We start from the raw sequence: 22,838 nt of genomic DNA on the forward strand, positions 1-22,838 counted from the left end.
AATCCAGAAATTACCCCCCATAAAAATGGAATGAATTATAAAAACATCAGTTAAATTCTTATTTCCTAACCATTCATTAAATCATGGTGATATTGTTGACCATGCTTGTACCGCCATGACAGTGAAACCTGAATGAGTTGAACATGGTGTGGCTGTGGTGCCATATACTGTACCATGCATGGTCTGGCCATGGCTAATCGTGATTGACCATTAAACAAACATGGTAGAACATGTTTGAAACATGATACATACCTGGGTTGGGGGTCTTGAATGAAAGTCAAGGCAAGAATGAAAATATTTGTTTCTCTTTTAATAATATGAAATTAAGCAATTTGGCACAAGGTTGTGTGTTACCGTGGGATATCACCATGCCTTGGGTGCATTGGCTGTTTTTTTCTGTATTCAATTATTGTTCTTTTTCAGGGGAAGCCTGGTGAGAGAGGTCCAGATGGTTTAGCAGGCCCGCCAGGCCCAGAGGTGAGTGCTAGAATAATATTAATGTTGACGTTTTTTAACAAGTTTACATACAGTATACAGAGCTGTTTTGTTGCATAAAATATAATGTTAAATATTGCGGGTAGTGAATAAGTGAAGGACCCTTTTACAGTACAGATTACTGTCAACATGGCCTAACCGTGAATTTAACAATTTCAACAGAGAGAGAACTGTACAGTTAAGAACAATTTACTTTGACAGAAATTGAAGCTGTGGCATAGTAGAGAGAAAAAAAATATAAATACATTCATGTATTTATTCATGAATTGCAATAAAATAGGGGAGGAGGGTCACCAGGGTGATGTAAGGCGGGGGCTGGGGGTCAAGCACATTTTCATTAAGAAGTGTAGGGTGCACAAATTTGACTCATTTATGTGTAAGATATTTTCAGTGAGAAGTAACGTGAGAACTCTGAAGCCCACCTAACCCATGTATTATCTTACTACCTTTGTAACATAACTGCTGTGTAAACCATTGCACCTCCAGCAGGAGTAAACACACAACAATGATCTTGACATTGAAACACACACACACTTTTGTTTTGTAAACCAGACCTTTTTGATAATCACTCCCCCTATTGATTATTGGATCGTAAAGTAGAACACATACGCACTCCTTTGGGACTCTCACAGTAGTGTAACCTTATGCTCTATATTTTTCTTTTTCATTTACGTTCTAGATTGGTGCCCCATAGCTGCGCTTTCTCTCAGCCTGTCTGATGAAATGTTTCTTTTTTAAAATAGCTGTAATCTGTCAGTCAAGGCATCACAATAGCATTCTGTAGTGCTTTACACACATACTCGGAGTGATTAGACCACAGCAGCAGTTTGATAATTCACTGTGGGTTGCTTCAACTCAAAGGATGTAGGTTTTCAAGCAATTAAATGAGAACCCTATATTTTGTTATGTGACTAATAGGATATTCTTGTTATTGAGAGTATCACAATCTGGGGATACTGTAAATGGCTGTCTCTGCATGTCACTCTTCTGTTTTTACATGTGCTTACAATGGATGTAGGTCAACGGGATTGTATTTCATGATATGTATAGCCTTAATTTAATTTAATTTTCTATGTCTTCTTATTATCACTATACACCCCCTTTTATTGTGCACAGAATCTTTTTTTATTTTTTATAAATGTAGTAGTCGCCAATTGATTTTACCCAGTTTTTATCCCAATTTTGATATATCCAATTGTATTTAACTTCAGCTCACCACTACCACCCCTGTGCTAGCTCAGGAGCGGCGAAGACGAACACACGCTGTCCTCCGAAGTGTGTGCCGTCAGCCGACTGCTTTTTTTCACTCTGCCATGCAGCCAACCCAGAGCTACAGCGTCGGAGGACAACGCAGCTCTGGGCAGCTTGCAGGCAAGCCCTCAGGCGCCCGGCCAGTCTACAGGGGTCGCTGGTGCGCGTTGAGCCGAGGACACCCTGGCCGACCTAAACCCACCCCCAGGAAGCAGCAGCATATACATTGTGTTGTCTCTGAAATAGCTGCACATTCCAAATTGCTGTATGAAGTACAAGCAACAAACGAAAAGACGTTCAACAGAAAAAAAGGAGGACCAGTAACGATAATGATAATTCTAGTAAGATTAATTTTAAAACGTTAGCCCCCTCTAAAGGTTTGCTGCTATTTATCCCAGTAGTTAAAGTTTTTTTTTTTTTCTTGTTTCTTTCTATGCCCTAATAAATCACTTGAGTGAAAAATCCTGGCTAAAATCTTTTGCCTTATAGAGACAGAATGAGTACTGATGGTTCTCTTTGAAAACTCTTTACAGTAGGAGAAACATTGGAATGTTCTTAAGAGGGAGATTAGATCACAGACGTACAATATGTTGAACCCATTATAGTTTAAGTCTGATTCCCTTTGAAAGTTGATTAATGTTTTGTGTATGTAAAGGAGATTTTAGGCAACGCCATTAAACTTTGTGATGCAAAAAACATGATCTATACAATGTTTACCTTTTATTTAAAATGTCTAGAATCACAGCATAAGGACCCATTAAAGTAACTGGGTCATTACATCGGCTATATACAAACACACATCGGCTTGCAAAAAAAAAAAAAAAAAAAATGTAACTCGGTGCCATTTACAAGTAACTTGCCTTTTTGTTCACCAGTAACTACTGTAGAATAATGACTTGCTTCAGTTTAAAAGAGTGGTAATGCTTTGAAATCCATTATGTTTTATTAAATGTATTAGCGTTATTACTGGTCCCCCTTTTATTGTGTCTTGGGTTTTCGGTTTGTTTTATAAACCAATATTTCAAATACGCTATCGATAAACTGCTGCATACATGTGCTGTAGGTCACAAGGTGTGTTTGCAGCTAGACTATTGGAGCTTTTACTGCAACACAGGCGATCTGGTACAAGGAAGCAAGAACCACTTTATAGTGATTTATGTTAAATACATGCATATCCCAAATTACTATAAAAACTAACATTTATCTGGGCATTTTTTTGGCAATTTACTTTCAGTGTGTTCCTTATTTCGCAGAATATTCACAATTTGTTAGTTAATTCAAACTGTCCAGATCTGAAGTTCCTAAGTGTAAGACTCGCTTTGCGGTTGGATTACATTGCGAGTTGACTGCTCTTCTCATTTATTATTATTTATTATTCATTTGCCTAAATGAAAATAAAAATGCAGTGCATCTTTGAAGGACTATTCAAATATAACCTGGCTCTGCTCCTTTTTCATTGTACACTCACAGGCTTGTCAGAGTTATTTACAGAGGTTTTGAGAGGAGTAATAACCTTCTGTCATTTCTTTATTGTTCGGTTCAGGGATTTCCAGGAGATATTGGACCACCGGGACAAAACGGCCCTGAAGGCGCAAAGGTTAGTTAAAAATTTGTGAAGGGCGGGGGGGGGGGGGGGGGGGGTAGTTTTGTTTTCCAACAGAAGTAATCTGGACTGATTTATATTGATTTGGCTTTCAATATGTCATTTAATTGACACACTAAAGTGGCCTTTCCATTGTAAACGTTTCCCATATTGAAAGCATAGCAAAGTGAAATAAAGCATAGGTGAGCATTGTAAAGAATAGTGAGGTATGGTAAAGCATATTTATAAACATGGCAATTCAAGGTATGGTAAATGATAGTATAACCATGGAAAAACATGGGAAAACTGCAAAAATACCATACTGTGGTATACTGTTCAAAGCTAAGCAGTGCTGAATGCTATTTCAACTAAACATGCCTTTGCTAGCTCTGCATCCAGTAACCAATATGTGTGATTGCTGCCAGAAACAAATTAAATAAAAGTGCTTGCTTTTCTCCTTTTTCTAGGTAGCGTGTACTGTAGGGTCACACTAGGACCACTGACCGGACAGCGAAAGCCTGGTTCTTGGTTATTCACTGTTCATTGCCTTTTGGGTTTTTCCATTCTCACTGAGCCAGCCCTTTCAATGCTGCACTGGGCAAATTTTTTATTATTATTATTATTATTATTATTATTTATTTATTTATTTATTTATTTTTTACGATCGGTCCGTTAAGTTCGAGAACTACACTGAAATGTATTCAGCGTTATTTTGCCATTTACTGCTTAGCGGGATACGATTACTGAACAGTCTCAGGTTTTGTGCTCAGAACCAGTTTTTGGAAAAATCAGAAGTTGGCAACTGTAATTAAAGGTCAAACACCTTTTCATTGTTGTACCTTTTTCTTCAGAATACAAATTCTTGTTGCTTTAATCTACTTTCCTTTTTTTGTTTCATTTTAGGGGAACCCAGGAGCAAGGGGTTTACCTGGGCCAAGGGGAATGCCTGGACAGGAGGTAGGCCTTTTGAGACACATCTCACTGCTGTTGTCCTGGGTTTGCAATTTGTTTATTGCAATATCCAATGCATCCTTTTATACAGACCAACCCGGACATAATTCTCCTTGTAATTCACACTCTGTAAAAATGAACTGCAGTAAGTGACTTGTATCTACTCCTAATGCTGATGTGAGCTGCATTATTTGCTGGGGAGTAATTGGTAATTGTGGTTGGTGAAAGGTCTGGGGTATTGAGATAATAACTTGGCAGTACACAAAGTATAGATGTCATATTTTTATTTTTATTCAGTACTGATGCACATGTAGATTTGGTTTGTTTTGCAAATCCCACAGCATAGTGGATATTTTTGCATCACTTGGACATGCTTGCATGCGATTCAAAACCTCCTCACTGTTATAAAATGTACCGTGTTCATGCAGGAAGAAGTCATTTAAGTATTATTATTATTATTATTATTATTATTATTATTATTATTATTATTATTATTATTATTATTATTATTATTATTATTATGTATTTTTTTCCTACAATTTCTTGTCTATATTTTGGTATGTATTGTCACAATGTTTTGCTTATTTGCAATTTATTAATATAATGTATTTATTTATTTTGTCTTTGTTATTGTCATTGTTTATTATGTAGCCACAAAACCCCTTTTTTGTGTTTTTTCCCCAACAAAGCTTTTTTTTCCCCTTACATTAGAATTGTAGTGATTCAAAATGTTTTTTAATTAGTTTTTTTTAAAGTTCTGATGCCACTTTTTAAATGTAAACAGCAATCTGTCTTTCCTATTTTCACTTGAAGAGACCTTTGAGGTCTTGAAAGCGTGTGATTTAATTATGGTTTAGTTAGTCCAATAAAAGGTATCACATCTCCTTCTCTTTGTCAAGCATTATATATAACATTTCACTGATCAAAAATACACTGCCTGTTGCCACCTAATTTATGTCCAGCTTGCTAGGAGCAAGAGTCCAAACGTTTGTATTGCTGCCAGCTATTACTAAAGCCAAACAAACAGAAAAAAGAAATGCATTGCTTCCTGAACAGTAGGGGTTAGTCAGAGCTTTTGCATGTTCAAATTATTTTACAATAGAGTCTGTCAGAGAATTGTAAAGCACTTGCGGTTTTGTTTTTCTTGGTTTAGTTTTGCTTTGGCAGAAACATCAATTAAAGATATTCCGTACCGAATGTAAAATGTATTCAGTTGTGCTCACAATGTCACAATAAATAAATCAATGACCCTGTAATGCATTTTGCTCCCAAGTGTCACTCTGGGTCACCTTTAGCAGCCAGGAATGAGTAATTTTGCCACTCGAACCCTATTATTAACCCACAACAAAACCTGTGCCAACTGTGGCTGAAACCTGACTACACAGAGTTGCAGCTTTCATATAGTTTTTATACAAATGAATCGGTACTGTGAGGGGTAGCCCATTTACATAAGTGTGTGTGTGTGTGCGCTACTGATCACAGGTCATTGTATTAATTTGTCCAAACCCTGCACAAATACATCAATCTGGGGGTACAATATGTATTTCTGTTAGACGGTGATCTTTGCAATTGCTTCTCCTTTGTGCTGTCACCATTATACTTTTTATGTCTCTTTTTCTGCAGGGAGATGAAGGGCCACCAGGACCACCAGGGGCCCCAGGCTTGGAGGTGGGGTTTTATTTTGATTTCGTGTCTATGAAAGATAAGGGACAATGTCTCTGGCTGCAGTCAAGCATGGTGCAGACAGGCGCTATGTAGGCTTCCCTGCTACACTACCCAAGCCATGAAAGGATAGGGAATAACCTGCTACACTACCCAAGCCTTGAAAGGATAGGGAATAACCTGCTACACTACCCAAGCCATGAAAGGATAGGGAATAACCTGCTACACTACCCAAGCCATGAAAGGATAGGGAATAACCTGCTACACTACCCAAGCCATGAAAGGATAGGGAATAACCTGCTACACTACCCAAGCCTTGAAAGGATAGGGAATAACCTGCTACACTACCCAAGCCATGAAAGGATAGGGAATAACCTGCTACACTACCCAAGCCTCTTTAATTTGTTATTAGTTCAAAGGCATGTAGACAGGCAGTCATGCGAGCAAGATACTATCAGATACTTTTCGTCTGGTTTTGAAGTTTTTCTGTTTACTTAAATTAGAAAGACAAATCCATATGGTTTGCCATTGACCTTTTTAAAACAATTTAAATCCATGAACTAAAAGAGGAAGCCAAGCAAACTATCGGTAATTAACACTTGTGGTGGCTTGGTCCAAATGACAGCCAAATGACTTGGACCACTCTCTCAAGCATGTGAGCTATATTCAAACAGTGCTGCCTCTAACTTTACCATACATCTGTCTGTACAATGCAAATGACAGAAAAACAGATGACCTAGCTGAAACCTTTCTGTGACATTTTCATTTTGAACAAATTTTACTGCCTGCTCTCTATTTAAAAAGTGGCTAGTGCTTGTGTGTTTGACAGTTAAATAGTTGCTTAAAGATTGATACACTGATAAAGGCATGAACCATATCGTTTGTTGACCTTGGCTAAGGGGCTGATTCATTGTATAAACGTCTTTATTGTTTATGGCTAATCCCATGATAACCACTTGACTTGGTTGATCAAATAATAACAACATTTCTTTTAGTTTTACGTTAATTTATGATTGTTTCCAAGATGTATAGAATACCGTCTTAACGATATGGTGTGATGATTTTTGTTGGACCATTTTATCAACGCATTTTGCCAGAAGGCTTTAGTGAAGATTGAAGTTGTTGTGTATTGGGCTTGTCACCAGCTTCACAGTGAGAATAACATGTTTTGAAAACACTGAGATGAATGGAGCCCCAGCCAAAACACAAGCTGACTATTTCAGTAGCGAGGGATTTATTTTGCCCATTTACCATGTAGGAAATAATATATCTAATCTACACAATCAAATTGTTTTTAAATAGCTCTGCAGCATTGGGCCGCTATTGCAATCCCATAGTCGTTTTCAAATATAGTGGTCTTATATTCATGTCAGTCAGTCAGTGGGGTATTAATAATGACTTAATGTGACTCTTTTGGTGTCAGGTTATTCCAAGATATTTGTATTCCAACATTGCATTGTTGTACCATTTTATAAAAAGCAAACTAAAAGTTTGAGGAGTACTCCTATATCAACTACTGTATACTATGGAAGGAATGGTTAGTTCCCATAAGAGCAAAGGTTCCTCCTGTGTCACTTAACTATGAAACTACTGACCCTTGCTGACTGTGTTTTGTTGTTTTTAATTTCAAAGGACCTCATAGCCATTTGTAATAGCAATGAGGCACTCTAGTGTCTGTGTTGAGGGATATCCCACAACACCCACCCTGTCGTGCTGTATTGCTTATTTGAACATGGTTTGGATGTGAGCCATATACAAACCAGGGCCAAATCAGTTTTGATCCATGGAAAAACATGATGCAAAAGTCTAGGCAGAAGTTCCATTGGATTGTGGTGTTTGACACTATTTTGTAACATTAAAAATGTTTTTCCTGTCACAAAATATCAGTGACTTTGGAGTAAAAACCTTTAAAACTGTCTCAAAAGGCACGTTTCTCTCATTGACACAAGACACAGCCATTCAAATAACCCTGCGGGCAAGATCAGTTACAACCGATTCCCTTTCTACTCTGTACTTTGTTGCCATGTCAAAGTGACGAGTTTGAATTGGTTCAATGTTTTTCTGTATTTGTGCAGGGCAGACCTGGTAGAAAAGGATTTCCTGGGAGCCCTGGCCCTGATGGTCCAAAGGTAAAGAAACAGCACTTTCATAAAGGCAAAGTACCTATGCAGACTGATGACGACTAGACGTTCTACCTGATTCACAGACAGGTCTATTTTAATGATGGGAAAACCCTCTCTATTAACCTGGCTTGTGTGTTCCAACAGGGTGTGCTTTGTTGCCCTCCTCCATTTAACATCTGTGAATACAATAAAAACACAGCTAAAGAGTGGGACTGTGATTTACAAGGGAGAATGGATTGAGACTGGCTACTGTCTTAGAAAGTTCAAGCATGGTTCATGTTTCTTTCACACATTTAAAAAATAAATATTGTATTTCTTTCATTTCTTAAATTGTATCCTGTACGGTGTATAATTTTAGGTATTCTATATATTCTAACAACCAGCTGCTAAAATTAAAGCCTTGAAACATTCTCCGAACTCACTGCTTCTGAACCAGTGAGTGTTGGTTATATCTTTAAGACTTCCACAATTCACTTGATATTTCGCATGCTGTGTATTGTTTTAGAGGGTGATGTACATTGCATGCTATGTTCATTTGAACTGGTGCTGTAAATAGGGGATAGTTTGTTTAAACATGATCTGAATTTTCTGTGACAGGGTGAACCCGGTATTACTGGAAAGGTTGGAAAACTTGGTGAACGGGTAATTATCTATTTTTTTTTATCCTTTATATATGTGTGTGAATAATGTTACCTGCTCGGTAATCAGTGCTGATATAACATAAAATCATGAATACTTTCATTTACATTTTGCAAATTTCATTTGAAGGGCTTGATGGGGTTCATTGGGCCTGTTGGAGAGTCTGGAATTGCAGGGGAAAAGGTATGTTTTGCTTTCTAGAAATCCCAAATCAATTAACACTTGAACTGCTTGTACATTTCCATGGCAACCACTACAGGTGTTTTCCTTCATATTTTGTTGCGTGCTGTCAAAACTGTACATTCGCAGTATTTGTTCAAGGCCTGAATTAAATGAGAAAACACTGCTATCATGTTTGTTATTTTTTTGTTTTTTTGGTACGGTTTCTATGGTTATTGTTTTATCATTTTAATGTCATGTTTATTTTATTGCAAGCTGTGCACATCTGTAGAGACTGACCAGGGTGCTTCTCACTCACTGTTTGCGTTTTTTGTTTTTATTTTGAAAATCCTCTGTCTTTAAGACAGGCTCCTACACTATCAACTCATACTAACCTTGCAGAACAGCTGTTTCTTTTTCTGGGATTTCACTAATGAAGGGTGCCCCCTAGCAACAAAGTTTGCAAACCTCTGTTCCAATAAACACTTTGTTCATTTCCAAAGTGCCTGTTTATGAGCTAGTGTTTGTGTCCGCAGGGTGACCGTGGTGAAATGGGGCTGCCCGGGCCTCCAGGAGTAAAGGGAGCGATGGTAAGGAGTAAGTCTGGTTCCTCTCTCTGTTCCCACTGTTGTAAGATTGTACGCTGCTGTGTAGTAATTGGAGCGTCTGGGTAACTTACTGAGTCTTTAACATGACATTCCACTGAGTAATGCTTTGTCTGAGCTGAGAGAAAACCATCCAGAATTATCCAGTAATCATCTTGGTAATCTGTAATATTCTCTGTTTTCTCGTAGCGCATTTTGACCTTGCTGCTGTGTTGCGACACTGTTCTTCTCTAAGAAGTAAATAGGAGTCTGTTGTCCAAATGAGCCGCAAAACATTGGAAGGTTTTAATAAATTGAAGTATTACAGCAGTTTTTGGTAATTGCTGTACATTATCGCCTGGTTAATGTAATTGGGGGAAAACAGTAACAGACTATATTAAAGGTCTATAAGCAAACCCCTACATTTTTCCACAGTGTAACAAATAATGTGTGACATTATCAACATTTTAAAGACCCCTGAAGTAATTATCCAGTTGGGAAATAACTAGAAACTCTGTTCAATACAAATTCTAGTCCAAAAGCCTGCTGTTACAACATTAGGCCACTGATGTGCACTGTGTGCTATGCAAAAACCCCATTCGACATGAATGTAAAAATTGTCTTCCACAAAACCAGTCAGATTTATTTAGTTTAGTTCTTGATGTGTTTTTTTCAGTTCAGTGGCAAACCACAGTAAAATTGCAGCATTATTGCATCCTAAACGCTTGGTCTATAAAAGGACATTGACGTAGAAACCTATTATGTATGTAGTTAACAAACCTATTGGGATAGGAAGTCTGACAGACTGCGTCTTGTCATTTTGCTGCTTTTGAGTTCCAAGTAGCTCCCTGGCAGATACTATGCGGACAAGTGTAAAACAAATCCTGTGTTGAAGGGTGTTAATCTGTGAGCATGGATCAATTTGAGTTTAAACAGTGCCACTTACCTCCACGTTGTTATAAAATAAAGTAAAAGCAATATAAAGACTTGTATAAAGAACAGCTCACTTAAAGCCACTGTCTCATCCCCTTTCAATTTAAATATAAAGATCTCCCTCCAGGACCAGCTCCCTATTAAGACCCTTTTCTGAGTCTCTTAGGTGGTCGTAGTAGAGTCCCTCCGTTTTATAGTCCATACCTAATTTGTTTGGATGATACGTATATTAAATCCAGCGACTTTTGACCGGAATAATAGGATAGCGCCCATAAATGTCATACCATATGCACAGTTACAAAGGAGACTTGTAAGTAACTCAGCCTTGTACAATCTGAAACATATTATAGTGTAATAGAAAACAGACATTGTATTTGAATATACTGCAAGTCAGCATGCTGAAAGAGCCAGAACTGATGACGGAAAATTACAAAAAAGATGTTTACGGCTCCAGTGTGTTAGGAGCACAGTGTGCCATATTCTGCCATAGACCCTCGGCAGTATTTCATCTAAACTTCACTTCGATTGAAGACGTTGAGAAAGATTTCTAGCTGAAACATTTTAGTAAATCTAAATTTAGCACTATTGAGTGTTAATAATGGATGTCTTTGATTTAAACCATAAACGAAGAACATAAATACTGTCTGACTGACCCTAATTAGCACAAATCTTGGACTGCCTTAGGTGAGGCTTAGTGCTAATCTGACTCTGATATTATTATTTAAAAAAAAATAATAATAATAATTTAAAAAGCCACGCAATATAGTCAGTATCCAGTTGAACCTGGTGTGGAGAGGGAGGACTAAAGAAGAAAAAAAAAAAAAAGTAATCATATTTTTTAAAGAATGCCAGGAGTACTTGCACTCATTTCCAGAGTTTAACTAAAGTTGCTGTGTTTTTATGGGTCAATGTGTCAGTTGTTAATTTATCTGAAGCATTTCCAGATGGTAATAGGGTGTAAGTGTTATTTAGTGTGTAACCTAAAAATAAATGTTTAGAGTCGGTCTCACAAGTCCCTCTAGAAAGGTATGTTCAGTGTTTAGAGTTTAGTACTGGTTTTTTAGGCAGCTGCTATGGCTCAAGACTTCTCTGACTGAGCTCAACGCAAAGACAAGGTCAATGCATTTTTGGCAACAGACTGATGCAGCAAACATTAACTGTACTGTAGAACACAGTGCTATCTAACAACAGCATTGCTCAAAGTATTACAGAACACCCTGCAATGTTTTCAAGGAAAACATCACATTACCTGTGCAGTGTCCCGTGCTGTCCATATCGCAGCATTATATTTTTAAACCTATTGGCCATCCTTTTTTTTTACGTTTTTAAATCAACTGGGCAATACATTTCTCAAAATGTACTCAGACGTGTTCACCATGGTGAACCTGCAGGAGAATAAAAAGTCCAGAACACGCTCCCTCCTGCAACCAATGCTGGTTTTGTGCTCCCACAACACACCACTCATTTCAATCACAGCACTAGCATTGTTGCAGGAGGGAGCATGAACTGGATACACTGCGATTTTATGGAAGACAAATTATTTTTTTGTTGTTTTTTTATCTGATTTGAGAATAAAAAAAATATCAAAACTATCAGGAATATGTTGATAAAACAATTGATGTGATATGAACAAGAGCAAGTACAGCAATGTAAAGTAATGCGTTTTTGTAAAACTGCAGGGGGTTCTGTCACACTAGGTTATTATTGACCTAGGTGATGGTTTCTTTACATTGAAATCTTGTGTTAAACTGTTACAGGATTTCAATTCTGACTTGTACTTGATTCTCAAGACCTGGCGCAATCATTGCACCGTAGTGTTTCTCCACATGGAGTCATGTCAGCTGAAAAGGCAATGTTGATGCTGAAATGTGAACCCACTCGTTCTTTTTATGTATTGCAAACAGTGCAGGAAACAAAGGAGAAATTGTCGCTATTGCAGGAACAGTTTCCACAGCATTCATCATGCACAGAATCATCTCCAGACCACATGCTGCTTGAGTTCTAATAGTTTCTAGGGAAACCGCTCAATGTTTTGATGATCTTTTGTAGGAAGATATAGACAGTCATTTCCGATGGAAATAGTTGTATCCCACAATAGTATTAGAAGTTCTGTTTTAGTTCCAAAATAGCAATAAAAAACAAAAACCCTGGAATCAACTGCATCTTGTAATCCATGACTTTGCGGTTCTTTGTGTGTTCGTCCCATACATTACGGAGCCATGGCTGGGTGGCTTTATAAGAATGTTCTGTGGTTTTATTAAAATAAAACATTGGATCAGATCAGAAGTATATGTTGTCTGACACTTCAAAAGTTTCAGCACCCACATCTTTTTTTTTTTAATCTATACAGCGATTATTATCAACACTCATTTTTGTTCTAAGTGGTTACATATATGAATCTTTTTATGATATACAGGTATATATATTATTAAAAAATGTTGTCGCAAAATACGACAGCAAAAGTCATTATCTTCATTCATTATATATACGGTAACATGAATATATTTATAAACTCCAGCTTTCACTTTTTGTAAGAGAAAAATCATCATTAATCTACCCAGTAAATTGCATTCTTTTGCATAGTCCTATATCGGTTTTATTTACAATGTATTTTTATAAAGTCATGACACATTAATGGTAATATTTTCTTTATTTAGGGACATCCAGGCACACCAGGTGGGACTGGCCCTACAGGACCTCCTGGGCCACCAGTAAGTACTGTTTTAATAAGCCTTCATTTCACACGTGGCACTGCCGGTCAGTGACAGTACAATGGCACTACACTGGCAATGCAGTGGTGCTGTACTGAGGACAATGGTAAAACCAGGTTAGTAGAATTGTACCACAAGTGGGCCGTGCAATATGATCCAAATCCTTTGTGGTTTTCATAGCTGATAATTGATGTGGTCTGCTAAGAAATTTCTTCTGAGTAACACACTGGCTTTATAACCGTCTCCCAATGCAATGACACTTTTTAAGGGTTAATGAACACTTGAAGGCTTTAACAGTCTGTAATAAATTGTTTGGAAGCCCAGTGTAATACAGTCGGTGCCACTTTATCAGGAGATGTAAAAAACTTTTAGTGTTTGAAAAAAACGGTATCCCAGTTAAACAAAGTGACGTCCCAATTAAACGACATAAATAGCTTTGGGAAGAACTATCTCCCAGAATTGTATCTCTTTTAAGCAGAAATTCCGATTGCTCAGAGTGTCCCGACTGTATGCTGCTTTACCTATATTGCTGTGCCAGTATTCATCAAAGAATGTGCTTTGACAGATAGCTCAATAGTTTGGCAGCGCATGTGATCAGTAAAAACGTGTGCCAGAAGTGAAAGGAATGCACTGTAAACCTGACCTTCAGGTCGCTGCAGTTAGGGCATCCATACAGCTATGTTCCCGCTCGGGAGGGGATGTGTACAGAACACAGCTGATGGAGGAGAAAGGTATGAAGCAAAAAACATATTGCTGATACCTGCTGAGGCAGGGGGTTCAGTGTTGAACTGAAAGTTCTTATGAAGTCAAATTCTGTTTTTAAACAATAGGTGTTCAAATTGAGGTTTAGGTAAATGAAATGTGTTTTTTTCTTTAATTAAAACTAAAATAAATCCACATTCTTATACCAGTGACTACTAATAAAATAAATGGCTTGGTTTTAAACCCACAGACTAATTGATATCAAATGGCTCTAAATGCCAGCAGCAAAAAACTGTTTTCACCAGTAATGTCATCAGTCTAGTGCTATTCAAGTTAAGCCCACATAAGGACTTTTCTTTAAAGACCAATAATCCCTAGGTGATAAATGAATGGAAAGTTCAGTAACATTTCTATCTTACTGGCTTAATCATTTTTCCAGTAGCCAACTATACTGTATCATCCAAAAGAGGGAAGCAATATGCTGATTTAACAAGAAAAAAAAAAAGTTATTACAGGAAAACTCCGATTACTCCAGTATACTGTTGTATGTAAGTAGTAAAGTGAGTATTCACCCAGTATGTGTTTTGCAAACAACATAATAATTAGGTCTAGTTTTTATATGAAGAAAAAAAGGAATGCATGAAACTTTATGGGACTTGGAATGAAATATAACAATCAAGACACGCATGCCTTTTAGATCCAGTCACACTCAAACTAGGAGTTTAACAACAAAGATTAAAACACTTTGTTTTGGCTGTGTTGGCTTTGGGGAATGTTTTTAACACATTTGAGTCAGCAGTATTGAGGTACATCTGCCAAGAGGCAATTTGCATCATTATTTGTTACTAGTACTAGTAATAAATTAGCCTTAGAGGTGTAACTGTGAATTACTGGACAATCCGTACGTCTTCAGAGAAAAATGCTTCAAGACACCACTCACCATCTTGCAACTTTCCTGTTGCAATTATGTGGACACATTTCAGATATTAGTGTCGCAGAGTGTTTGACTGGACATGAACCAAAGGCTGTGTGTAGCTGTTAATACAGAATGCTGTCTTTATACAGAGCGTTTTCTTCTCCAAGTCGGGTGGAACTTTGAAATTCGGTCCAGCGTGATGTCATCACATCCTTATCACGCTGGCATCATGACAGTAATATTACAACGCGTAGCTGATGAGAGATCAAGAGGATTAAAGTCTTGCCTCTGGAGTCGAAAAACCTGGCCGCCACTTTGAAAAGAACTAATTTGAACAGCATTGACATTATTTAGGTTCTCTAATTAGAGGCCAGTGTCTCCTGTTTACTTCACACTAGAAGAATCTGAAGTCTTGCTGCTAGAACCTTCTCTCCTGCTCCTTTGTTAAGAGACCTTTAATGTTAATTGGATTTGGCAGCCATCAGTGTTAGTAGGAGTACAAACCCATCATCTGAAAATCTAACACATATCTAATTAGCACTTATATATATTTTTTACCATAGTTTATGGTTCTGCAGCCTGACATCATACAAGTTTGCACAGGAAATATCCCCTATTAAAAATTGAATCATTGGAAGAGATTAGAGTTAAAGAACCAAAAACAAACATAAACAGAGACCTCTCAAGACCTCCTTCTTAAATACCTAAGCTTGGGATCTTAATTGGGTCAAATCTTATTAAAGTACGGTAGCTGTTGCTCATTCAAAATAGGTTAGAGTTCAAGCCATCAGCTTCTACAGTGTTCTGTTTACAGTCAGTTTGGCAGTTAATTGCATTTTTTGTTGCATTGCATCAGGAGATTGGACATTGAATGAGGTGGCCCAGATGGTGTGTTTTTATTTTAATGGCTTTACAATCTAGGGCTTTACAAGCCATTTCAGCTAGCAACTTCGTATTTTCAATGTTATGAAAATCCATGGGGTGCAATCTAATGGGACACTTGACTTTGACCTTTGACCTGCGATGGCTGCCATATTGGGGGTTGTTTTACTTTTTGCTTTCCAGATAAGGCTTAACGCTTTAAGATACTGGCTTCATACACAGTACCCGAATGTATTCTCTGGTTCTCTGTCAAGCTTGATCTGGGGTATTGTACAAGAAACATCAACCCTTTTCGTGGCCATTATTTTATAAAACAGTCAAAGCTGCATATCCCAGAAAGCCTTTGAGATAGTGACTTCATATCTGTAAGGGTTATATAAAGCCTCCATGTAAATGTATTACATTTACTACTATTTGTTGCTACTGTGTGTACTGCTAAACTGCAGCCCAGTGTCTGCAGTCCAGTTCTAATGTATTATACCTGTGTGTTTTGTAGGGACTTCCAGGATCTCGTGGGCCAATTGGTACAAAAGGACCGAAGGGCAGACGGGTAAGAACCGCACGGCTTTTAATTGTCAAGTTTAACAAGGTTGTCTTAAGCATTGCCACACAATTGCACATCAAGGCTGAAGCATTTTTTTCCACAGTAAACCAGGACAGAAATAATCAATGAGAGCACAGTGTTGAGCGTCAACTCTTACATTTTATGACACAACTATCACTAATAACTATTGTGAGAAATGGTATTCAAGTTATGTTCTTCTAAAACTTTGCTAATAACAAATTGCTGTTTTTATGTAGAATTCACAATTCGATATAAAAAAAAAAATTGCCTCTCAGATATTCTCCAACCCCTGTTGTACACTAAGATATTTATTGCAGAGAAAAATATAGCTTATGATATGGTGGTTATGACAGGTGTATTGATGTTTAGGTACTTGACTATTCGAAGGGGCTTGACGTGAGTTATTGATTTGATTCTGAACTGGTATGAAAGACAGGCTAAGTCACTTTGAGAGTGCATTCCTCAACCAGACAGAGAGTATTTTGTAGTGTTGTAGTTATTTTATGGCACATTGGCAAAAATATCCAAGATACAGGCTACTGGTGCACGAATGTCTCTTAGAAGTAGGGGTGCAACCTGGCTCCATATTCTCGGGACACTAAGACAGGCCAGGATTTTCAACTCCCCACTCTAAATCGCAAATTAAATTAGTTTATTCAACATGTAAATGGAGTGTGAGTCGCTAAATGACTGGAATTGTTTTACTTACTAGTTAACAAAAGCACACACCTGCCCGGGGGTGAGAATTACTTCCTGCCAGGAACGTTTAAAGCAGGAAGTAATCTATAATAAATAGAAACTTAAACAAAATAGAAAGATTCAATGAAAAAGGATGCTGATGAGAGCAAAGTTATTTATAATGAAGGAATTGCACCATTTTGATAGCTGTTGTTTACCATATAAAAGTTAAAGCAACACGATTTTAATCCATTAAAGTCAGTTCATTTGTGGTTTATGGATGAGTTAAGAATACGGACCTGTCTTAGTGTCCCGAGAGTAGTGGCAACCCTACTTAAAAGTTTGTCCTTTCCCAAAATGTTGTGCAAATTGAAATGACCGGATAAAATGATGCAAAGAATAGTCGCTATTTTTTTACGTTGGAGGATTTTATCTGACAAACCTAACATTTTAAATTAAGACAGTAGTGTGTCTCCAGTAGAATTCTGCATGGAAGCGGCTGACATTCGGATGGTTAGTTAGTTACAGCATGTCTCTTTACATTCCTGCTATGATATGTCTTCACCTCAGTTTCATCATCCGTCACCACTTTTTTAAATGCAATCCCAGATGCTCTAGCTGGGGTCTCCCTTGTGCGGTCCTGCTTTGAAGACTCCTTTGTGAGGAAGTGGGGGTGTAAATCATGACAAATAACTAGATGTACTGGAGTAACTCTCTCAGTGCTTTTGGAAATGCAATTCCTGCAGGCTGGAATTAACCTCACCAAGGCCCTCCCAGCCATAACATTTTCTGTAAATGGATCTTGCTTTCCTCTAACTTCAGTGAATTCTACTGAGCTCCACCAGTTAGTGAGGCTCTGGATGAACAGCGAGGCTTTAGTAACTAATGCCACTAGTACCGTAAAAATCATTTTATAGGTCGCACTGGCGTAAAAGTCGCACCCCCTTTTTGAGACTTACATTTTAGAAAAAGGCTTTTTTTTTTTTTTTCTTTCTACATGTTCAAGGCCGATTTTAAATAAAGAAATACACAGGTTTAGTTTTGAAATAACCCTTGTCTGCAACATTTTATTCCATTAATAATTTTACAGTGTTGTTTTTTGTTTTTAGTTAAACTGCTAATATAAACTTGTTCTGTTTTTCAAAATGTCATGTGTCAAAACATATCAAAATATAGATATAATACTACTACTGTAAATTCCAGTAGGAACAGTGTAAACCACTGACAAGTGGAACTTGAATGGATTTAAAAAGTAAGAATTCACAGTGTAAGAATACAATGTTTTTATGGTAATTGCCTTCTAATGCTGTTGTAACCCTGTTTATTGATAGGAGAGTTTAGGATCCTGGTTAAAGGACATTCTGCCTGTAGCGACTAATGGTTTTCAGGAATGTTAAGTGTTTTGCGCCTTTGAATAAATAGAGGAGTCTGAGGAGTTTTAACTGGATACTGTAAAAATACACGACAAATATGAAAAGACAACCACAGAGGAACAAAGTCCATAACTTAAACACTGAATAGTGCTGAATTCAGAAACACTAAAATAAATTTCCATTGGACGACAAACATTTAGACTGGAAGTGTTTTTCAATGTGTTCTAGTCAAAACGTTTGCCACTGCAGTTTCTTTTTGTATTTCTAAATTCAGCACTATAATAATAGTAGTAACAATAACAGTAGTAATAGCAATAGTAATAATGAGTTATAATAATCATCAAGTAATCTCCAGATAACAGCAGCACTCAGGAACAGGGCTCTGTGTCTCATCAGAGCAGTGCAGCGGAGTGGGAGGGTGACTGGGTTCATTCCACGTTCAGCTCTGCAAACAGCGACTTCTGAAATCTGCTTCCTAGTGAGGACAGAAAGAACCAGTGTCGTTTATTAAAGTAGAATTCAGTTAGTCGTTTGCTTGATCCCTGGAGCCAGCATCGCCATCGTTGTGTGTGCTTAGTACGATCTTAGTACGATTTGACTTAGTACGATCATAATTGAAATACATAAACAAGGGCATTCAGCTCATTTTCTTTCCATTGTTGATAATTGTAAAATATTTCACTGTGTTTAGTGCCCTCCAACATGGGGGACACAGGCACTGATTCTGCTACACAAAGTTGTGTAACCCGTGTATTCTGTGCGGTGGGTATAAATAATGTAATTGTCACACACATAGTTTCTGTACAAAGGGTATTGTAGTAATTATATCAGATCTTATGAAAATATTTGAACATCACTTTAGACTCAGTCCAGTTGAAATCTGTTAATCTGTTAAACAAGGCCTCATTCAGCAGCTTTGAGAACTTCTGATCTCCCAGATCATACATTTTACAAACATGCTTTTCTTTTTTTGCCAGGTAAATTCATACAGCTCAGCGACAAGAAAAAAAATAAGCTTTTTGATTCAGTTAAATCCTTTGAAGCTGATGTATAGAAGGCTAAATTGCATACAACAAATGATTCTTAGAAGTTTTCTTTCATTTACACGTCGCCAGAACACACACTTTCATTGTAAGAACACTGCTAACGTACCTACTGCAGGAGTACAAAGAGAATGCAGCAAAGCCTTGTGCTTTATGAAAGTTTACCACACTAAATTTGCACAGTAATGTGCTCGTTCCTCCTTGCTTTTCCCATAGTTGTACTATGACTTTACCCTGTACTGTACCATGGTTTGCTGCTTTACTTTGCTATACTTTTACTGTGGTAAACTTTTTTTAAAGGACTGTCTATTAACAACTGTGAAACAAGTTCAGCATTCACTTTGACTTAAGAGGAAGCCATGCTTAGGGAGGGGCCTCCCAAAGTAATCCATTTGACCTCCGCTGACCTCAAGGGTGTAAGGTCAGCAGTTAGGAAGTTATCACAAAACTAGACACCCTTTTGATGTGGCCGAAAGGCAGGCTTTACCTGAAGGTGCTTTGCAGACAACAAATCATATCTATATAATAAATGGAGAACCAAGCCACACTCTTGATAATGTATCCCAATTATATTGGCAAGCTAAGCAATGTTTCTGACACTTCCAAGGCTAAACATGCCTACTTGATTTAGTTTGTTCAGTTTTACCTCAGAATTTAGGAATTTGTCTTCAAGCTTTGGGTGAATGCTATGAAAGTGTTAACAGCTATTACATCAACTTCGGATGACCTCATATAGCAGCCAACTGTTTGTGTCTGGATCTATCTAAACTGTTGTCTTAGAGTTCGCTAGTAAAACCGTTCCAAAAGAGGAAAAGGATTTATTTTATTTGTTTATTGATAGTTGTTTCAGCAGGCTGACTCACACACAGATATATCGTGGTGATGTTTTTAAATCCAGTTTCAAAGGAAAGGCAAGAACCTTGCAATGTTTTCCAGAAACAACTTTAAATCTGCAACGAAGCAAAACCTTTTATTTACAAAATGTGGAAAACATTACTGAGCTATTCCTATAAAATAGCAATCAAAGGACGTTTTGGGCTCGTTAATAGACAAATGTAATAAATTCTTCCTAACTTTGGTTTGAGTTTAGATTCCTGAGAACTGATACAATAATTACACATCAACCAAACTGAATCTGAGCTGGGGGAAAAACAATAGACCAGACTGGAAATAACAGCAAAATACAAGAGGGGAGGCCAAAAATGAGGGATAATGTCCTGCGTTTGTCATAGAGCTTTGGTATTGTGTTGAAAACCTTGTCTCTGTAAAGCAGTTGGATCCAATAATTGTGTGTGACATGTAACAATCCCTGTCTGTACTGTAGTTTCTAGTCTTTATTCTGATCTAAATAACACTGGCCCACATCCATTGGGTTTAATAGGGTCATCTCTACTATTAATTAATTAATTGCCAGGATTAAACTCCAACCCTTAACAATAGGAATTAATTAATTAATGTTCTATGAAAATGTGTGATTTATTTTAATCTTCCTATATTGGTAACTGAGTACCCTTGTGTACTGTACTTGTAGACTCAGGGGATGCGTGTCACTTCATTTCTTGCAAACTAAAGTAGCTAAATATTTGCAATAACGACAACACAAAATTGCACTTCATTGCGGTCTTAATATCAGTCCCTCCGTCAGTGCTCTCTTGTGTCGTAAATTGCTGTTGCAGCATAATACGAATCATTGCAATGTGCATGGACAAGGTTTAGATTGACCTTGAGAATGGGCTAACAAGTGAGTCTTGAAAAGAAAGCTTTGAAAAAATGATTGGCTTGTTCTTGTCTTTGGAAACATCTTTGTGTTGTTTGCACTGAGAACCATGTATAGTATACATACCTCTTGTGTGAGTGAGTGTGTGTATGTATGGCTGCACTGTCATTGTACAGCGCTGGATTCATATATTTTAGGTAACACAGAATACTTTAGAATAAAATGTGTTGGTATCTCTGTTTTGTGTTTGCAGGTTTCTACTGTAATTATATTACCGTCCTCCGAGAGCACTCCATTAAATCCTGGGGTACGCCTGGTTGCTCTTCTAAGACAGACTGCTGTCCATCTCAGAAGCAGTAATATTGTAGATCTAATTTTGGGATGTAGTCTCTAAGATCATGTTGGAATCACATGAGGCATAAGGGGAGCTTGCTGGAAATGAAATGGAGGGTGTCCGCTAAAGCAGCTTTCCCACGCAGGCTCATTGAAGAGGAACCCGGTTTATATCTAGCATGTTAAGATGTGCGCTCATGTTTTCCGCACTGTTTCTTTTATGGGTATCATGAATCATTCCGCGAATGCATTTATATTATTGATATCAATCAGTACATTTTATTTTGTTAATTTTATGTCCAAAACCACAACTGCTCAATATTGGAAACGATGGAGAAAATGTAATTCATCAGAAGACGTACTCTATTAAACGCATATGTACTGCATTAAATAAGAATTGTTCTGAATGAAAGTACTTAAAATGAACCTCTATAATGTTACCAGCAGTAAATGTGGTCACATGTGACCAAACACACACACACAAAAAAAATAATTTGTTGCTTTTGATTTTATGCATTTTGTGGGAGGGGTTTTATAAAAACAGACTTTGGATTGTAGCAGCATAGTATAGTTCACTGAGAGAATAGTGTAGCTCACAAAGAGAACAGTATAGCTCACTGAGAAGAACACCTTCACAAATGAAGAATTGCAGCAACCACCCCATTTTGTCAAACTATCTCTGCCTTTTTTCAACAGTCAAGGAGTGTTTCCCTGTTGAAAAGCAAATGGTGAAATGAATATGACCTTTTTGTTCTCATGCTTTTATGAGGAGCCAAAATTGCTACAGATTAATTCCAATTAATTCCATAATTCTTACCAGTCGGGGGAATGATTTTAAATGCATTGTGGTACGGTAACCAAAGCTTAAGCATCATTTGAACATGTTGATTGCTGCCTTGGTTTCAATTAAATAGCCAGGCTGTGGTTAATCTCATTTAATATGGCTTGGTTGGCATGAAGAAATGATTATGCTGTGACTCCGAGTCAAAAAGCCCATAGTGGGGTTTGGAAGACCCTGGCAATACTGGTCATTAAGTAATCGTTCTCCAATATGGAGTGCATTACCCTGTGGTGAAATCCACGCAGATCATCAGAAAAGCCATCCCACCGCAAGTGCTTTGCAGAATTTGGACAGCACTAGTCTGTAACAGTGTAGCTTTCACATGGTCTTTTCCCATGCTAAATATGAGACAACAGTGTCCATTTTTGAGGTTGCCTTCAGTATTTAATACTCTCCAGACATAATTAGAACACCATTGTGCTCTCAGAAGACCTTTGTGAATGATGAATAAACGATGCATAACAATGTCAAGCTTGTTCTGCCAACTAGTACCCAAATGCTGACTTGAGGTGCTTTGTGGATGAAATATATGTTTCAGCAGGTACCCAGGAATTCCACGCTCATGACCACCAAAGTGACTGAGTGAGCTTTTACTGTAATTAATAACACAATGGTAGACATTACTAAAAAGCTGGTCTTTGTTATTCCCGTTGACGGTGAGAGACCCAATAATGTTCCCAGCTATTCTCATTGTCTTT

The 22,838-nt window shown here is 37.5% G+C and overlaps 1 protein-coding gene across 2 annotated transcripts in view; it reads left to right on the forward strand.

Annotated features, from left to right (window-relative positions):
* Positions 1-22,838, forward strand: part of LOC117422435 (collagen alpha-1(XXVII) chain B-like) — a 154,829-nt gene that overhangs the window by 98,911 nt on the left and 33,080 nt on the right. For both annotated transcript variants that reach the window (XM_058987052.1, XM_058987053.1), the window contains exons 19-28: positions 424-477; positions 3,290-3,343; positions 4,232-4,285; positions 5,903-5,947; positions 8,017-8,070; positions 8,662-8,706; positions 8,833-8,886; positions 9,399-9,452; positions 13,037-13,090; positions 16,087-16,140. In XM_058987052.1, the coding sequence (XP_058843035.1) occupies positions 424-477; positions 3,290-3,343; positions 4,232-4,285; positions 5,903-5,947; positions 8,017-8,070; positions 8,662-8,706; positions 8,833-8,886; positions 9,399-9,452; positions 13,037-13,090; positions 16,087-16,140 (522 nt within the window). The remainder of the gene's footprint in view (positions 1-423; positions 478-3,289; positions 3,344-4,231; positions 4,286-5,902; positions 5,948-8,016; positions 8,071-8,661; positions 8,707-8,832; positions 8,887-9,398; positions 9,453-13,036; positions 13,091-16,086; positions 16,141-22,838) is intronic.

The sequence above is a fragment of the Acipenser ruthenus genome, chromosome 15 (genome assembly GCF_902713425.1).
Source record: "Acipenser ruthenus chromosome 15, fAciRut3.2 maternal haplotype, whole genome shotgun sequence".
Taxonomy (NCBI): domain Eukaryota; kingdom Metazoa; phylum Chordata; class Actinopteri; order Acipenseriformes; family Acipenseridae; genus Acipenser; species Acipenser ruthenus.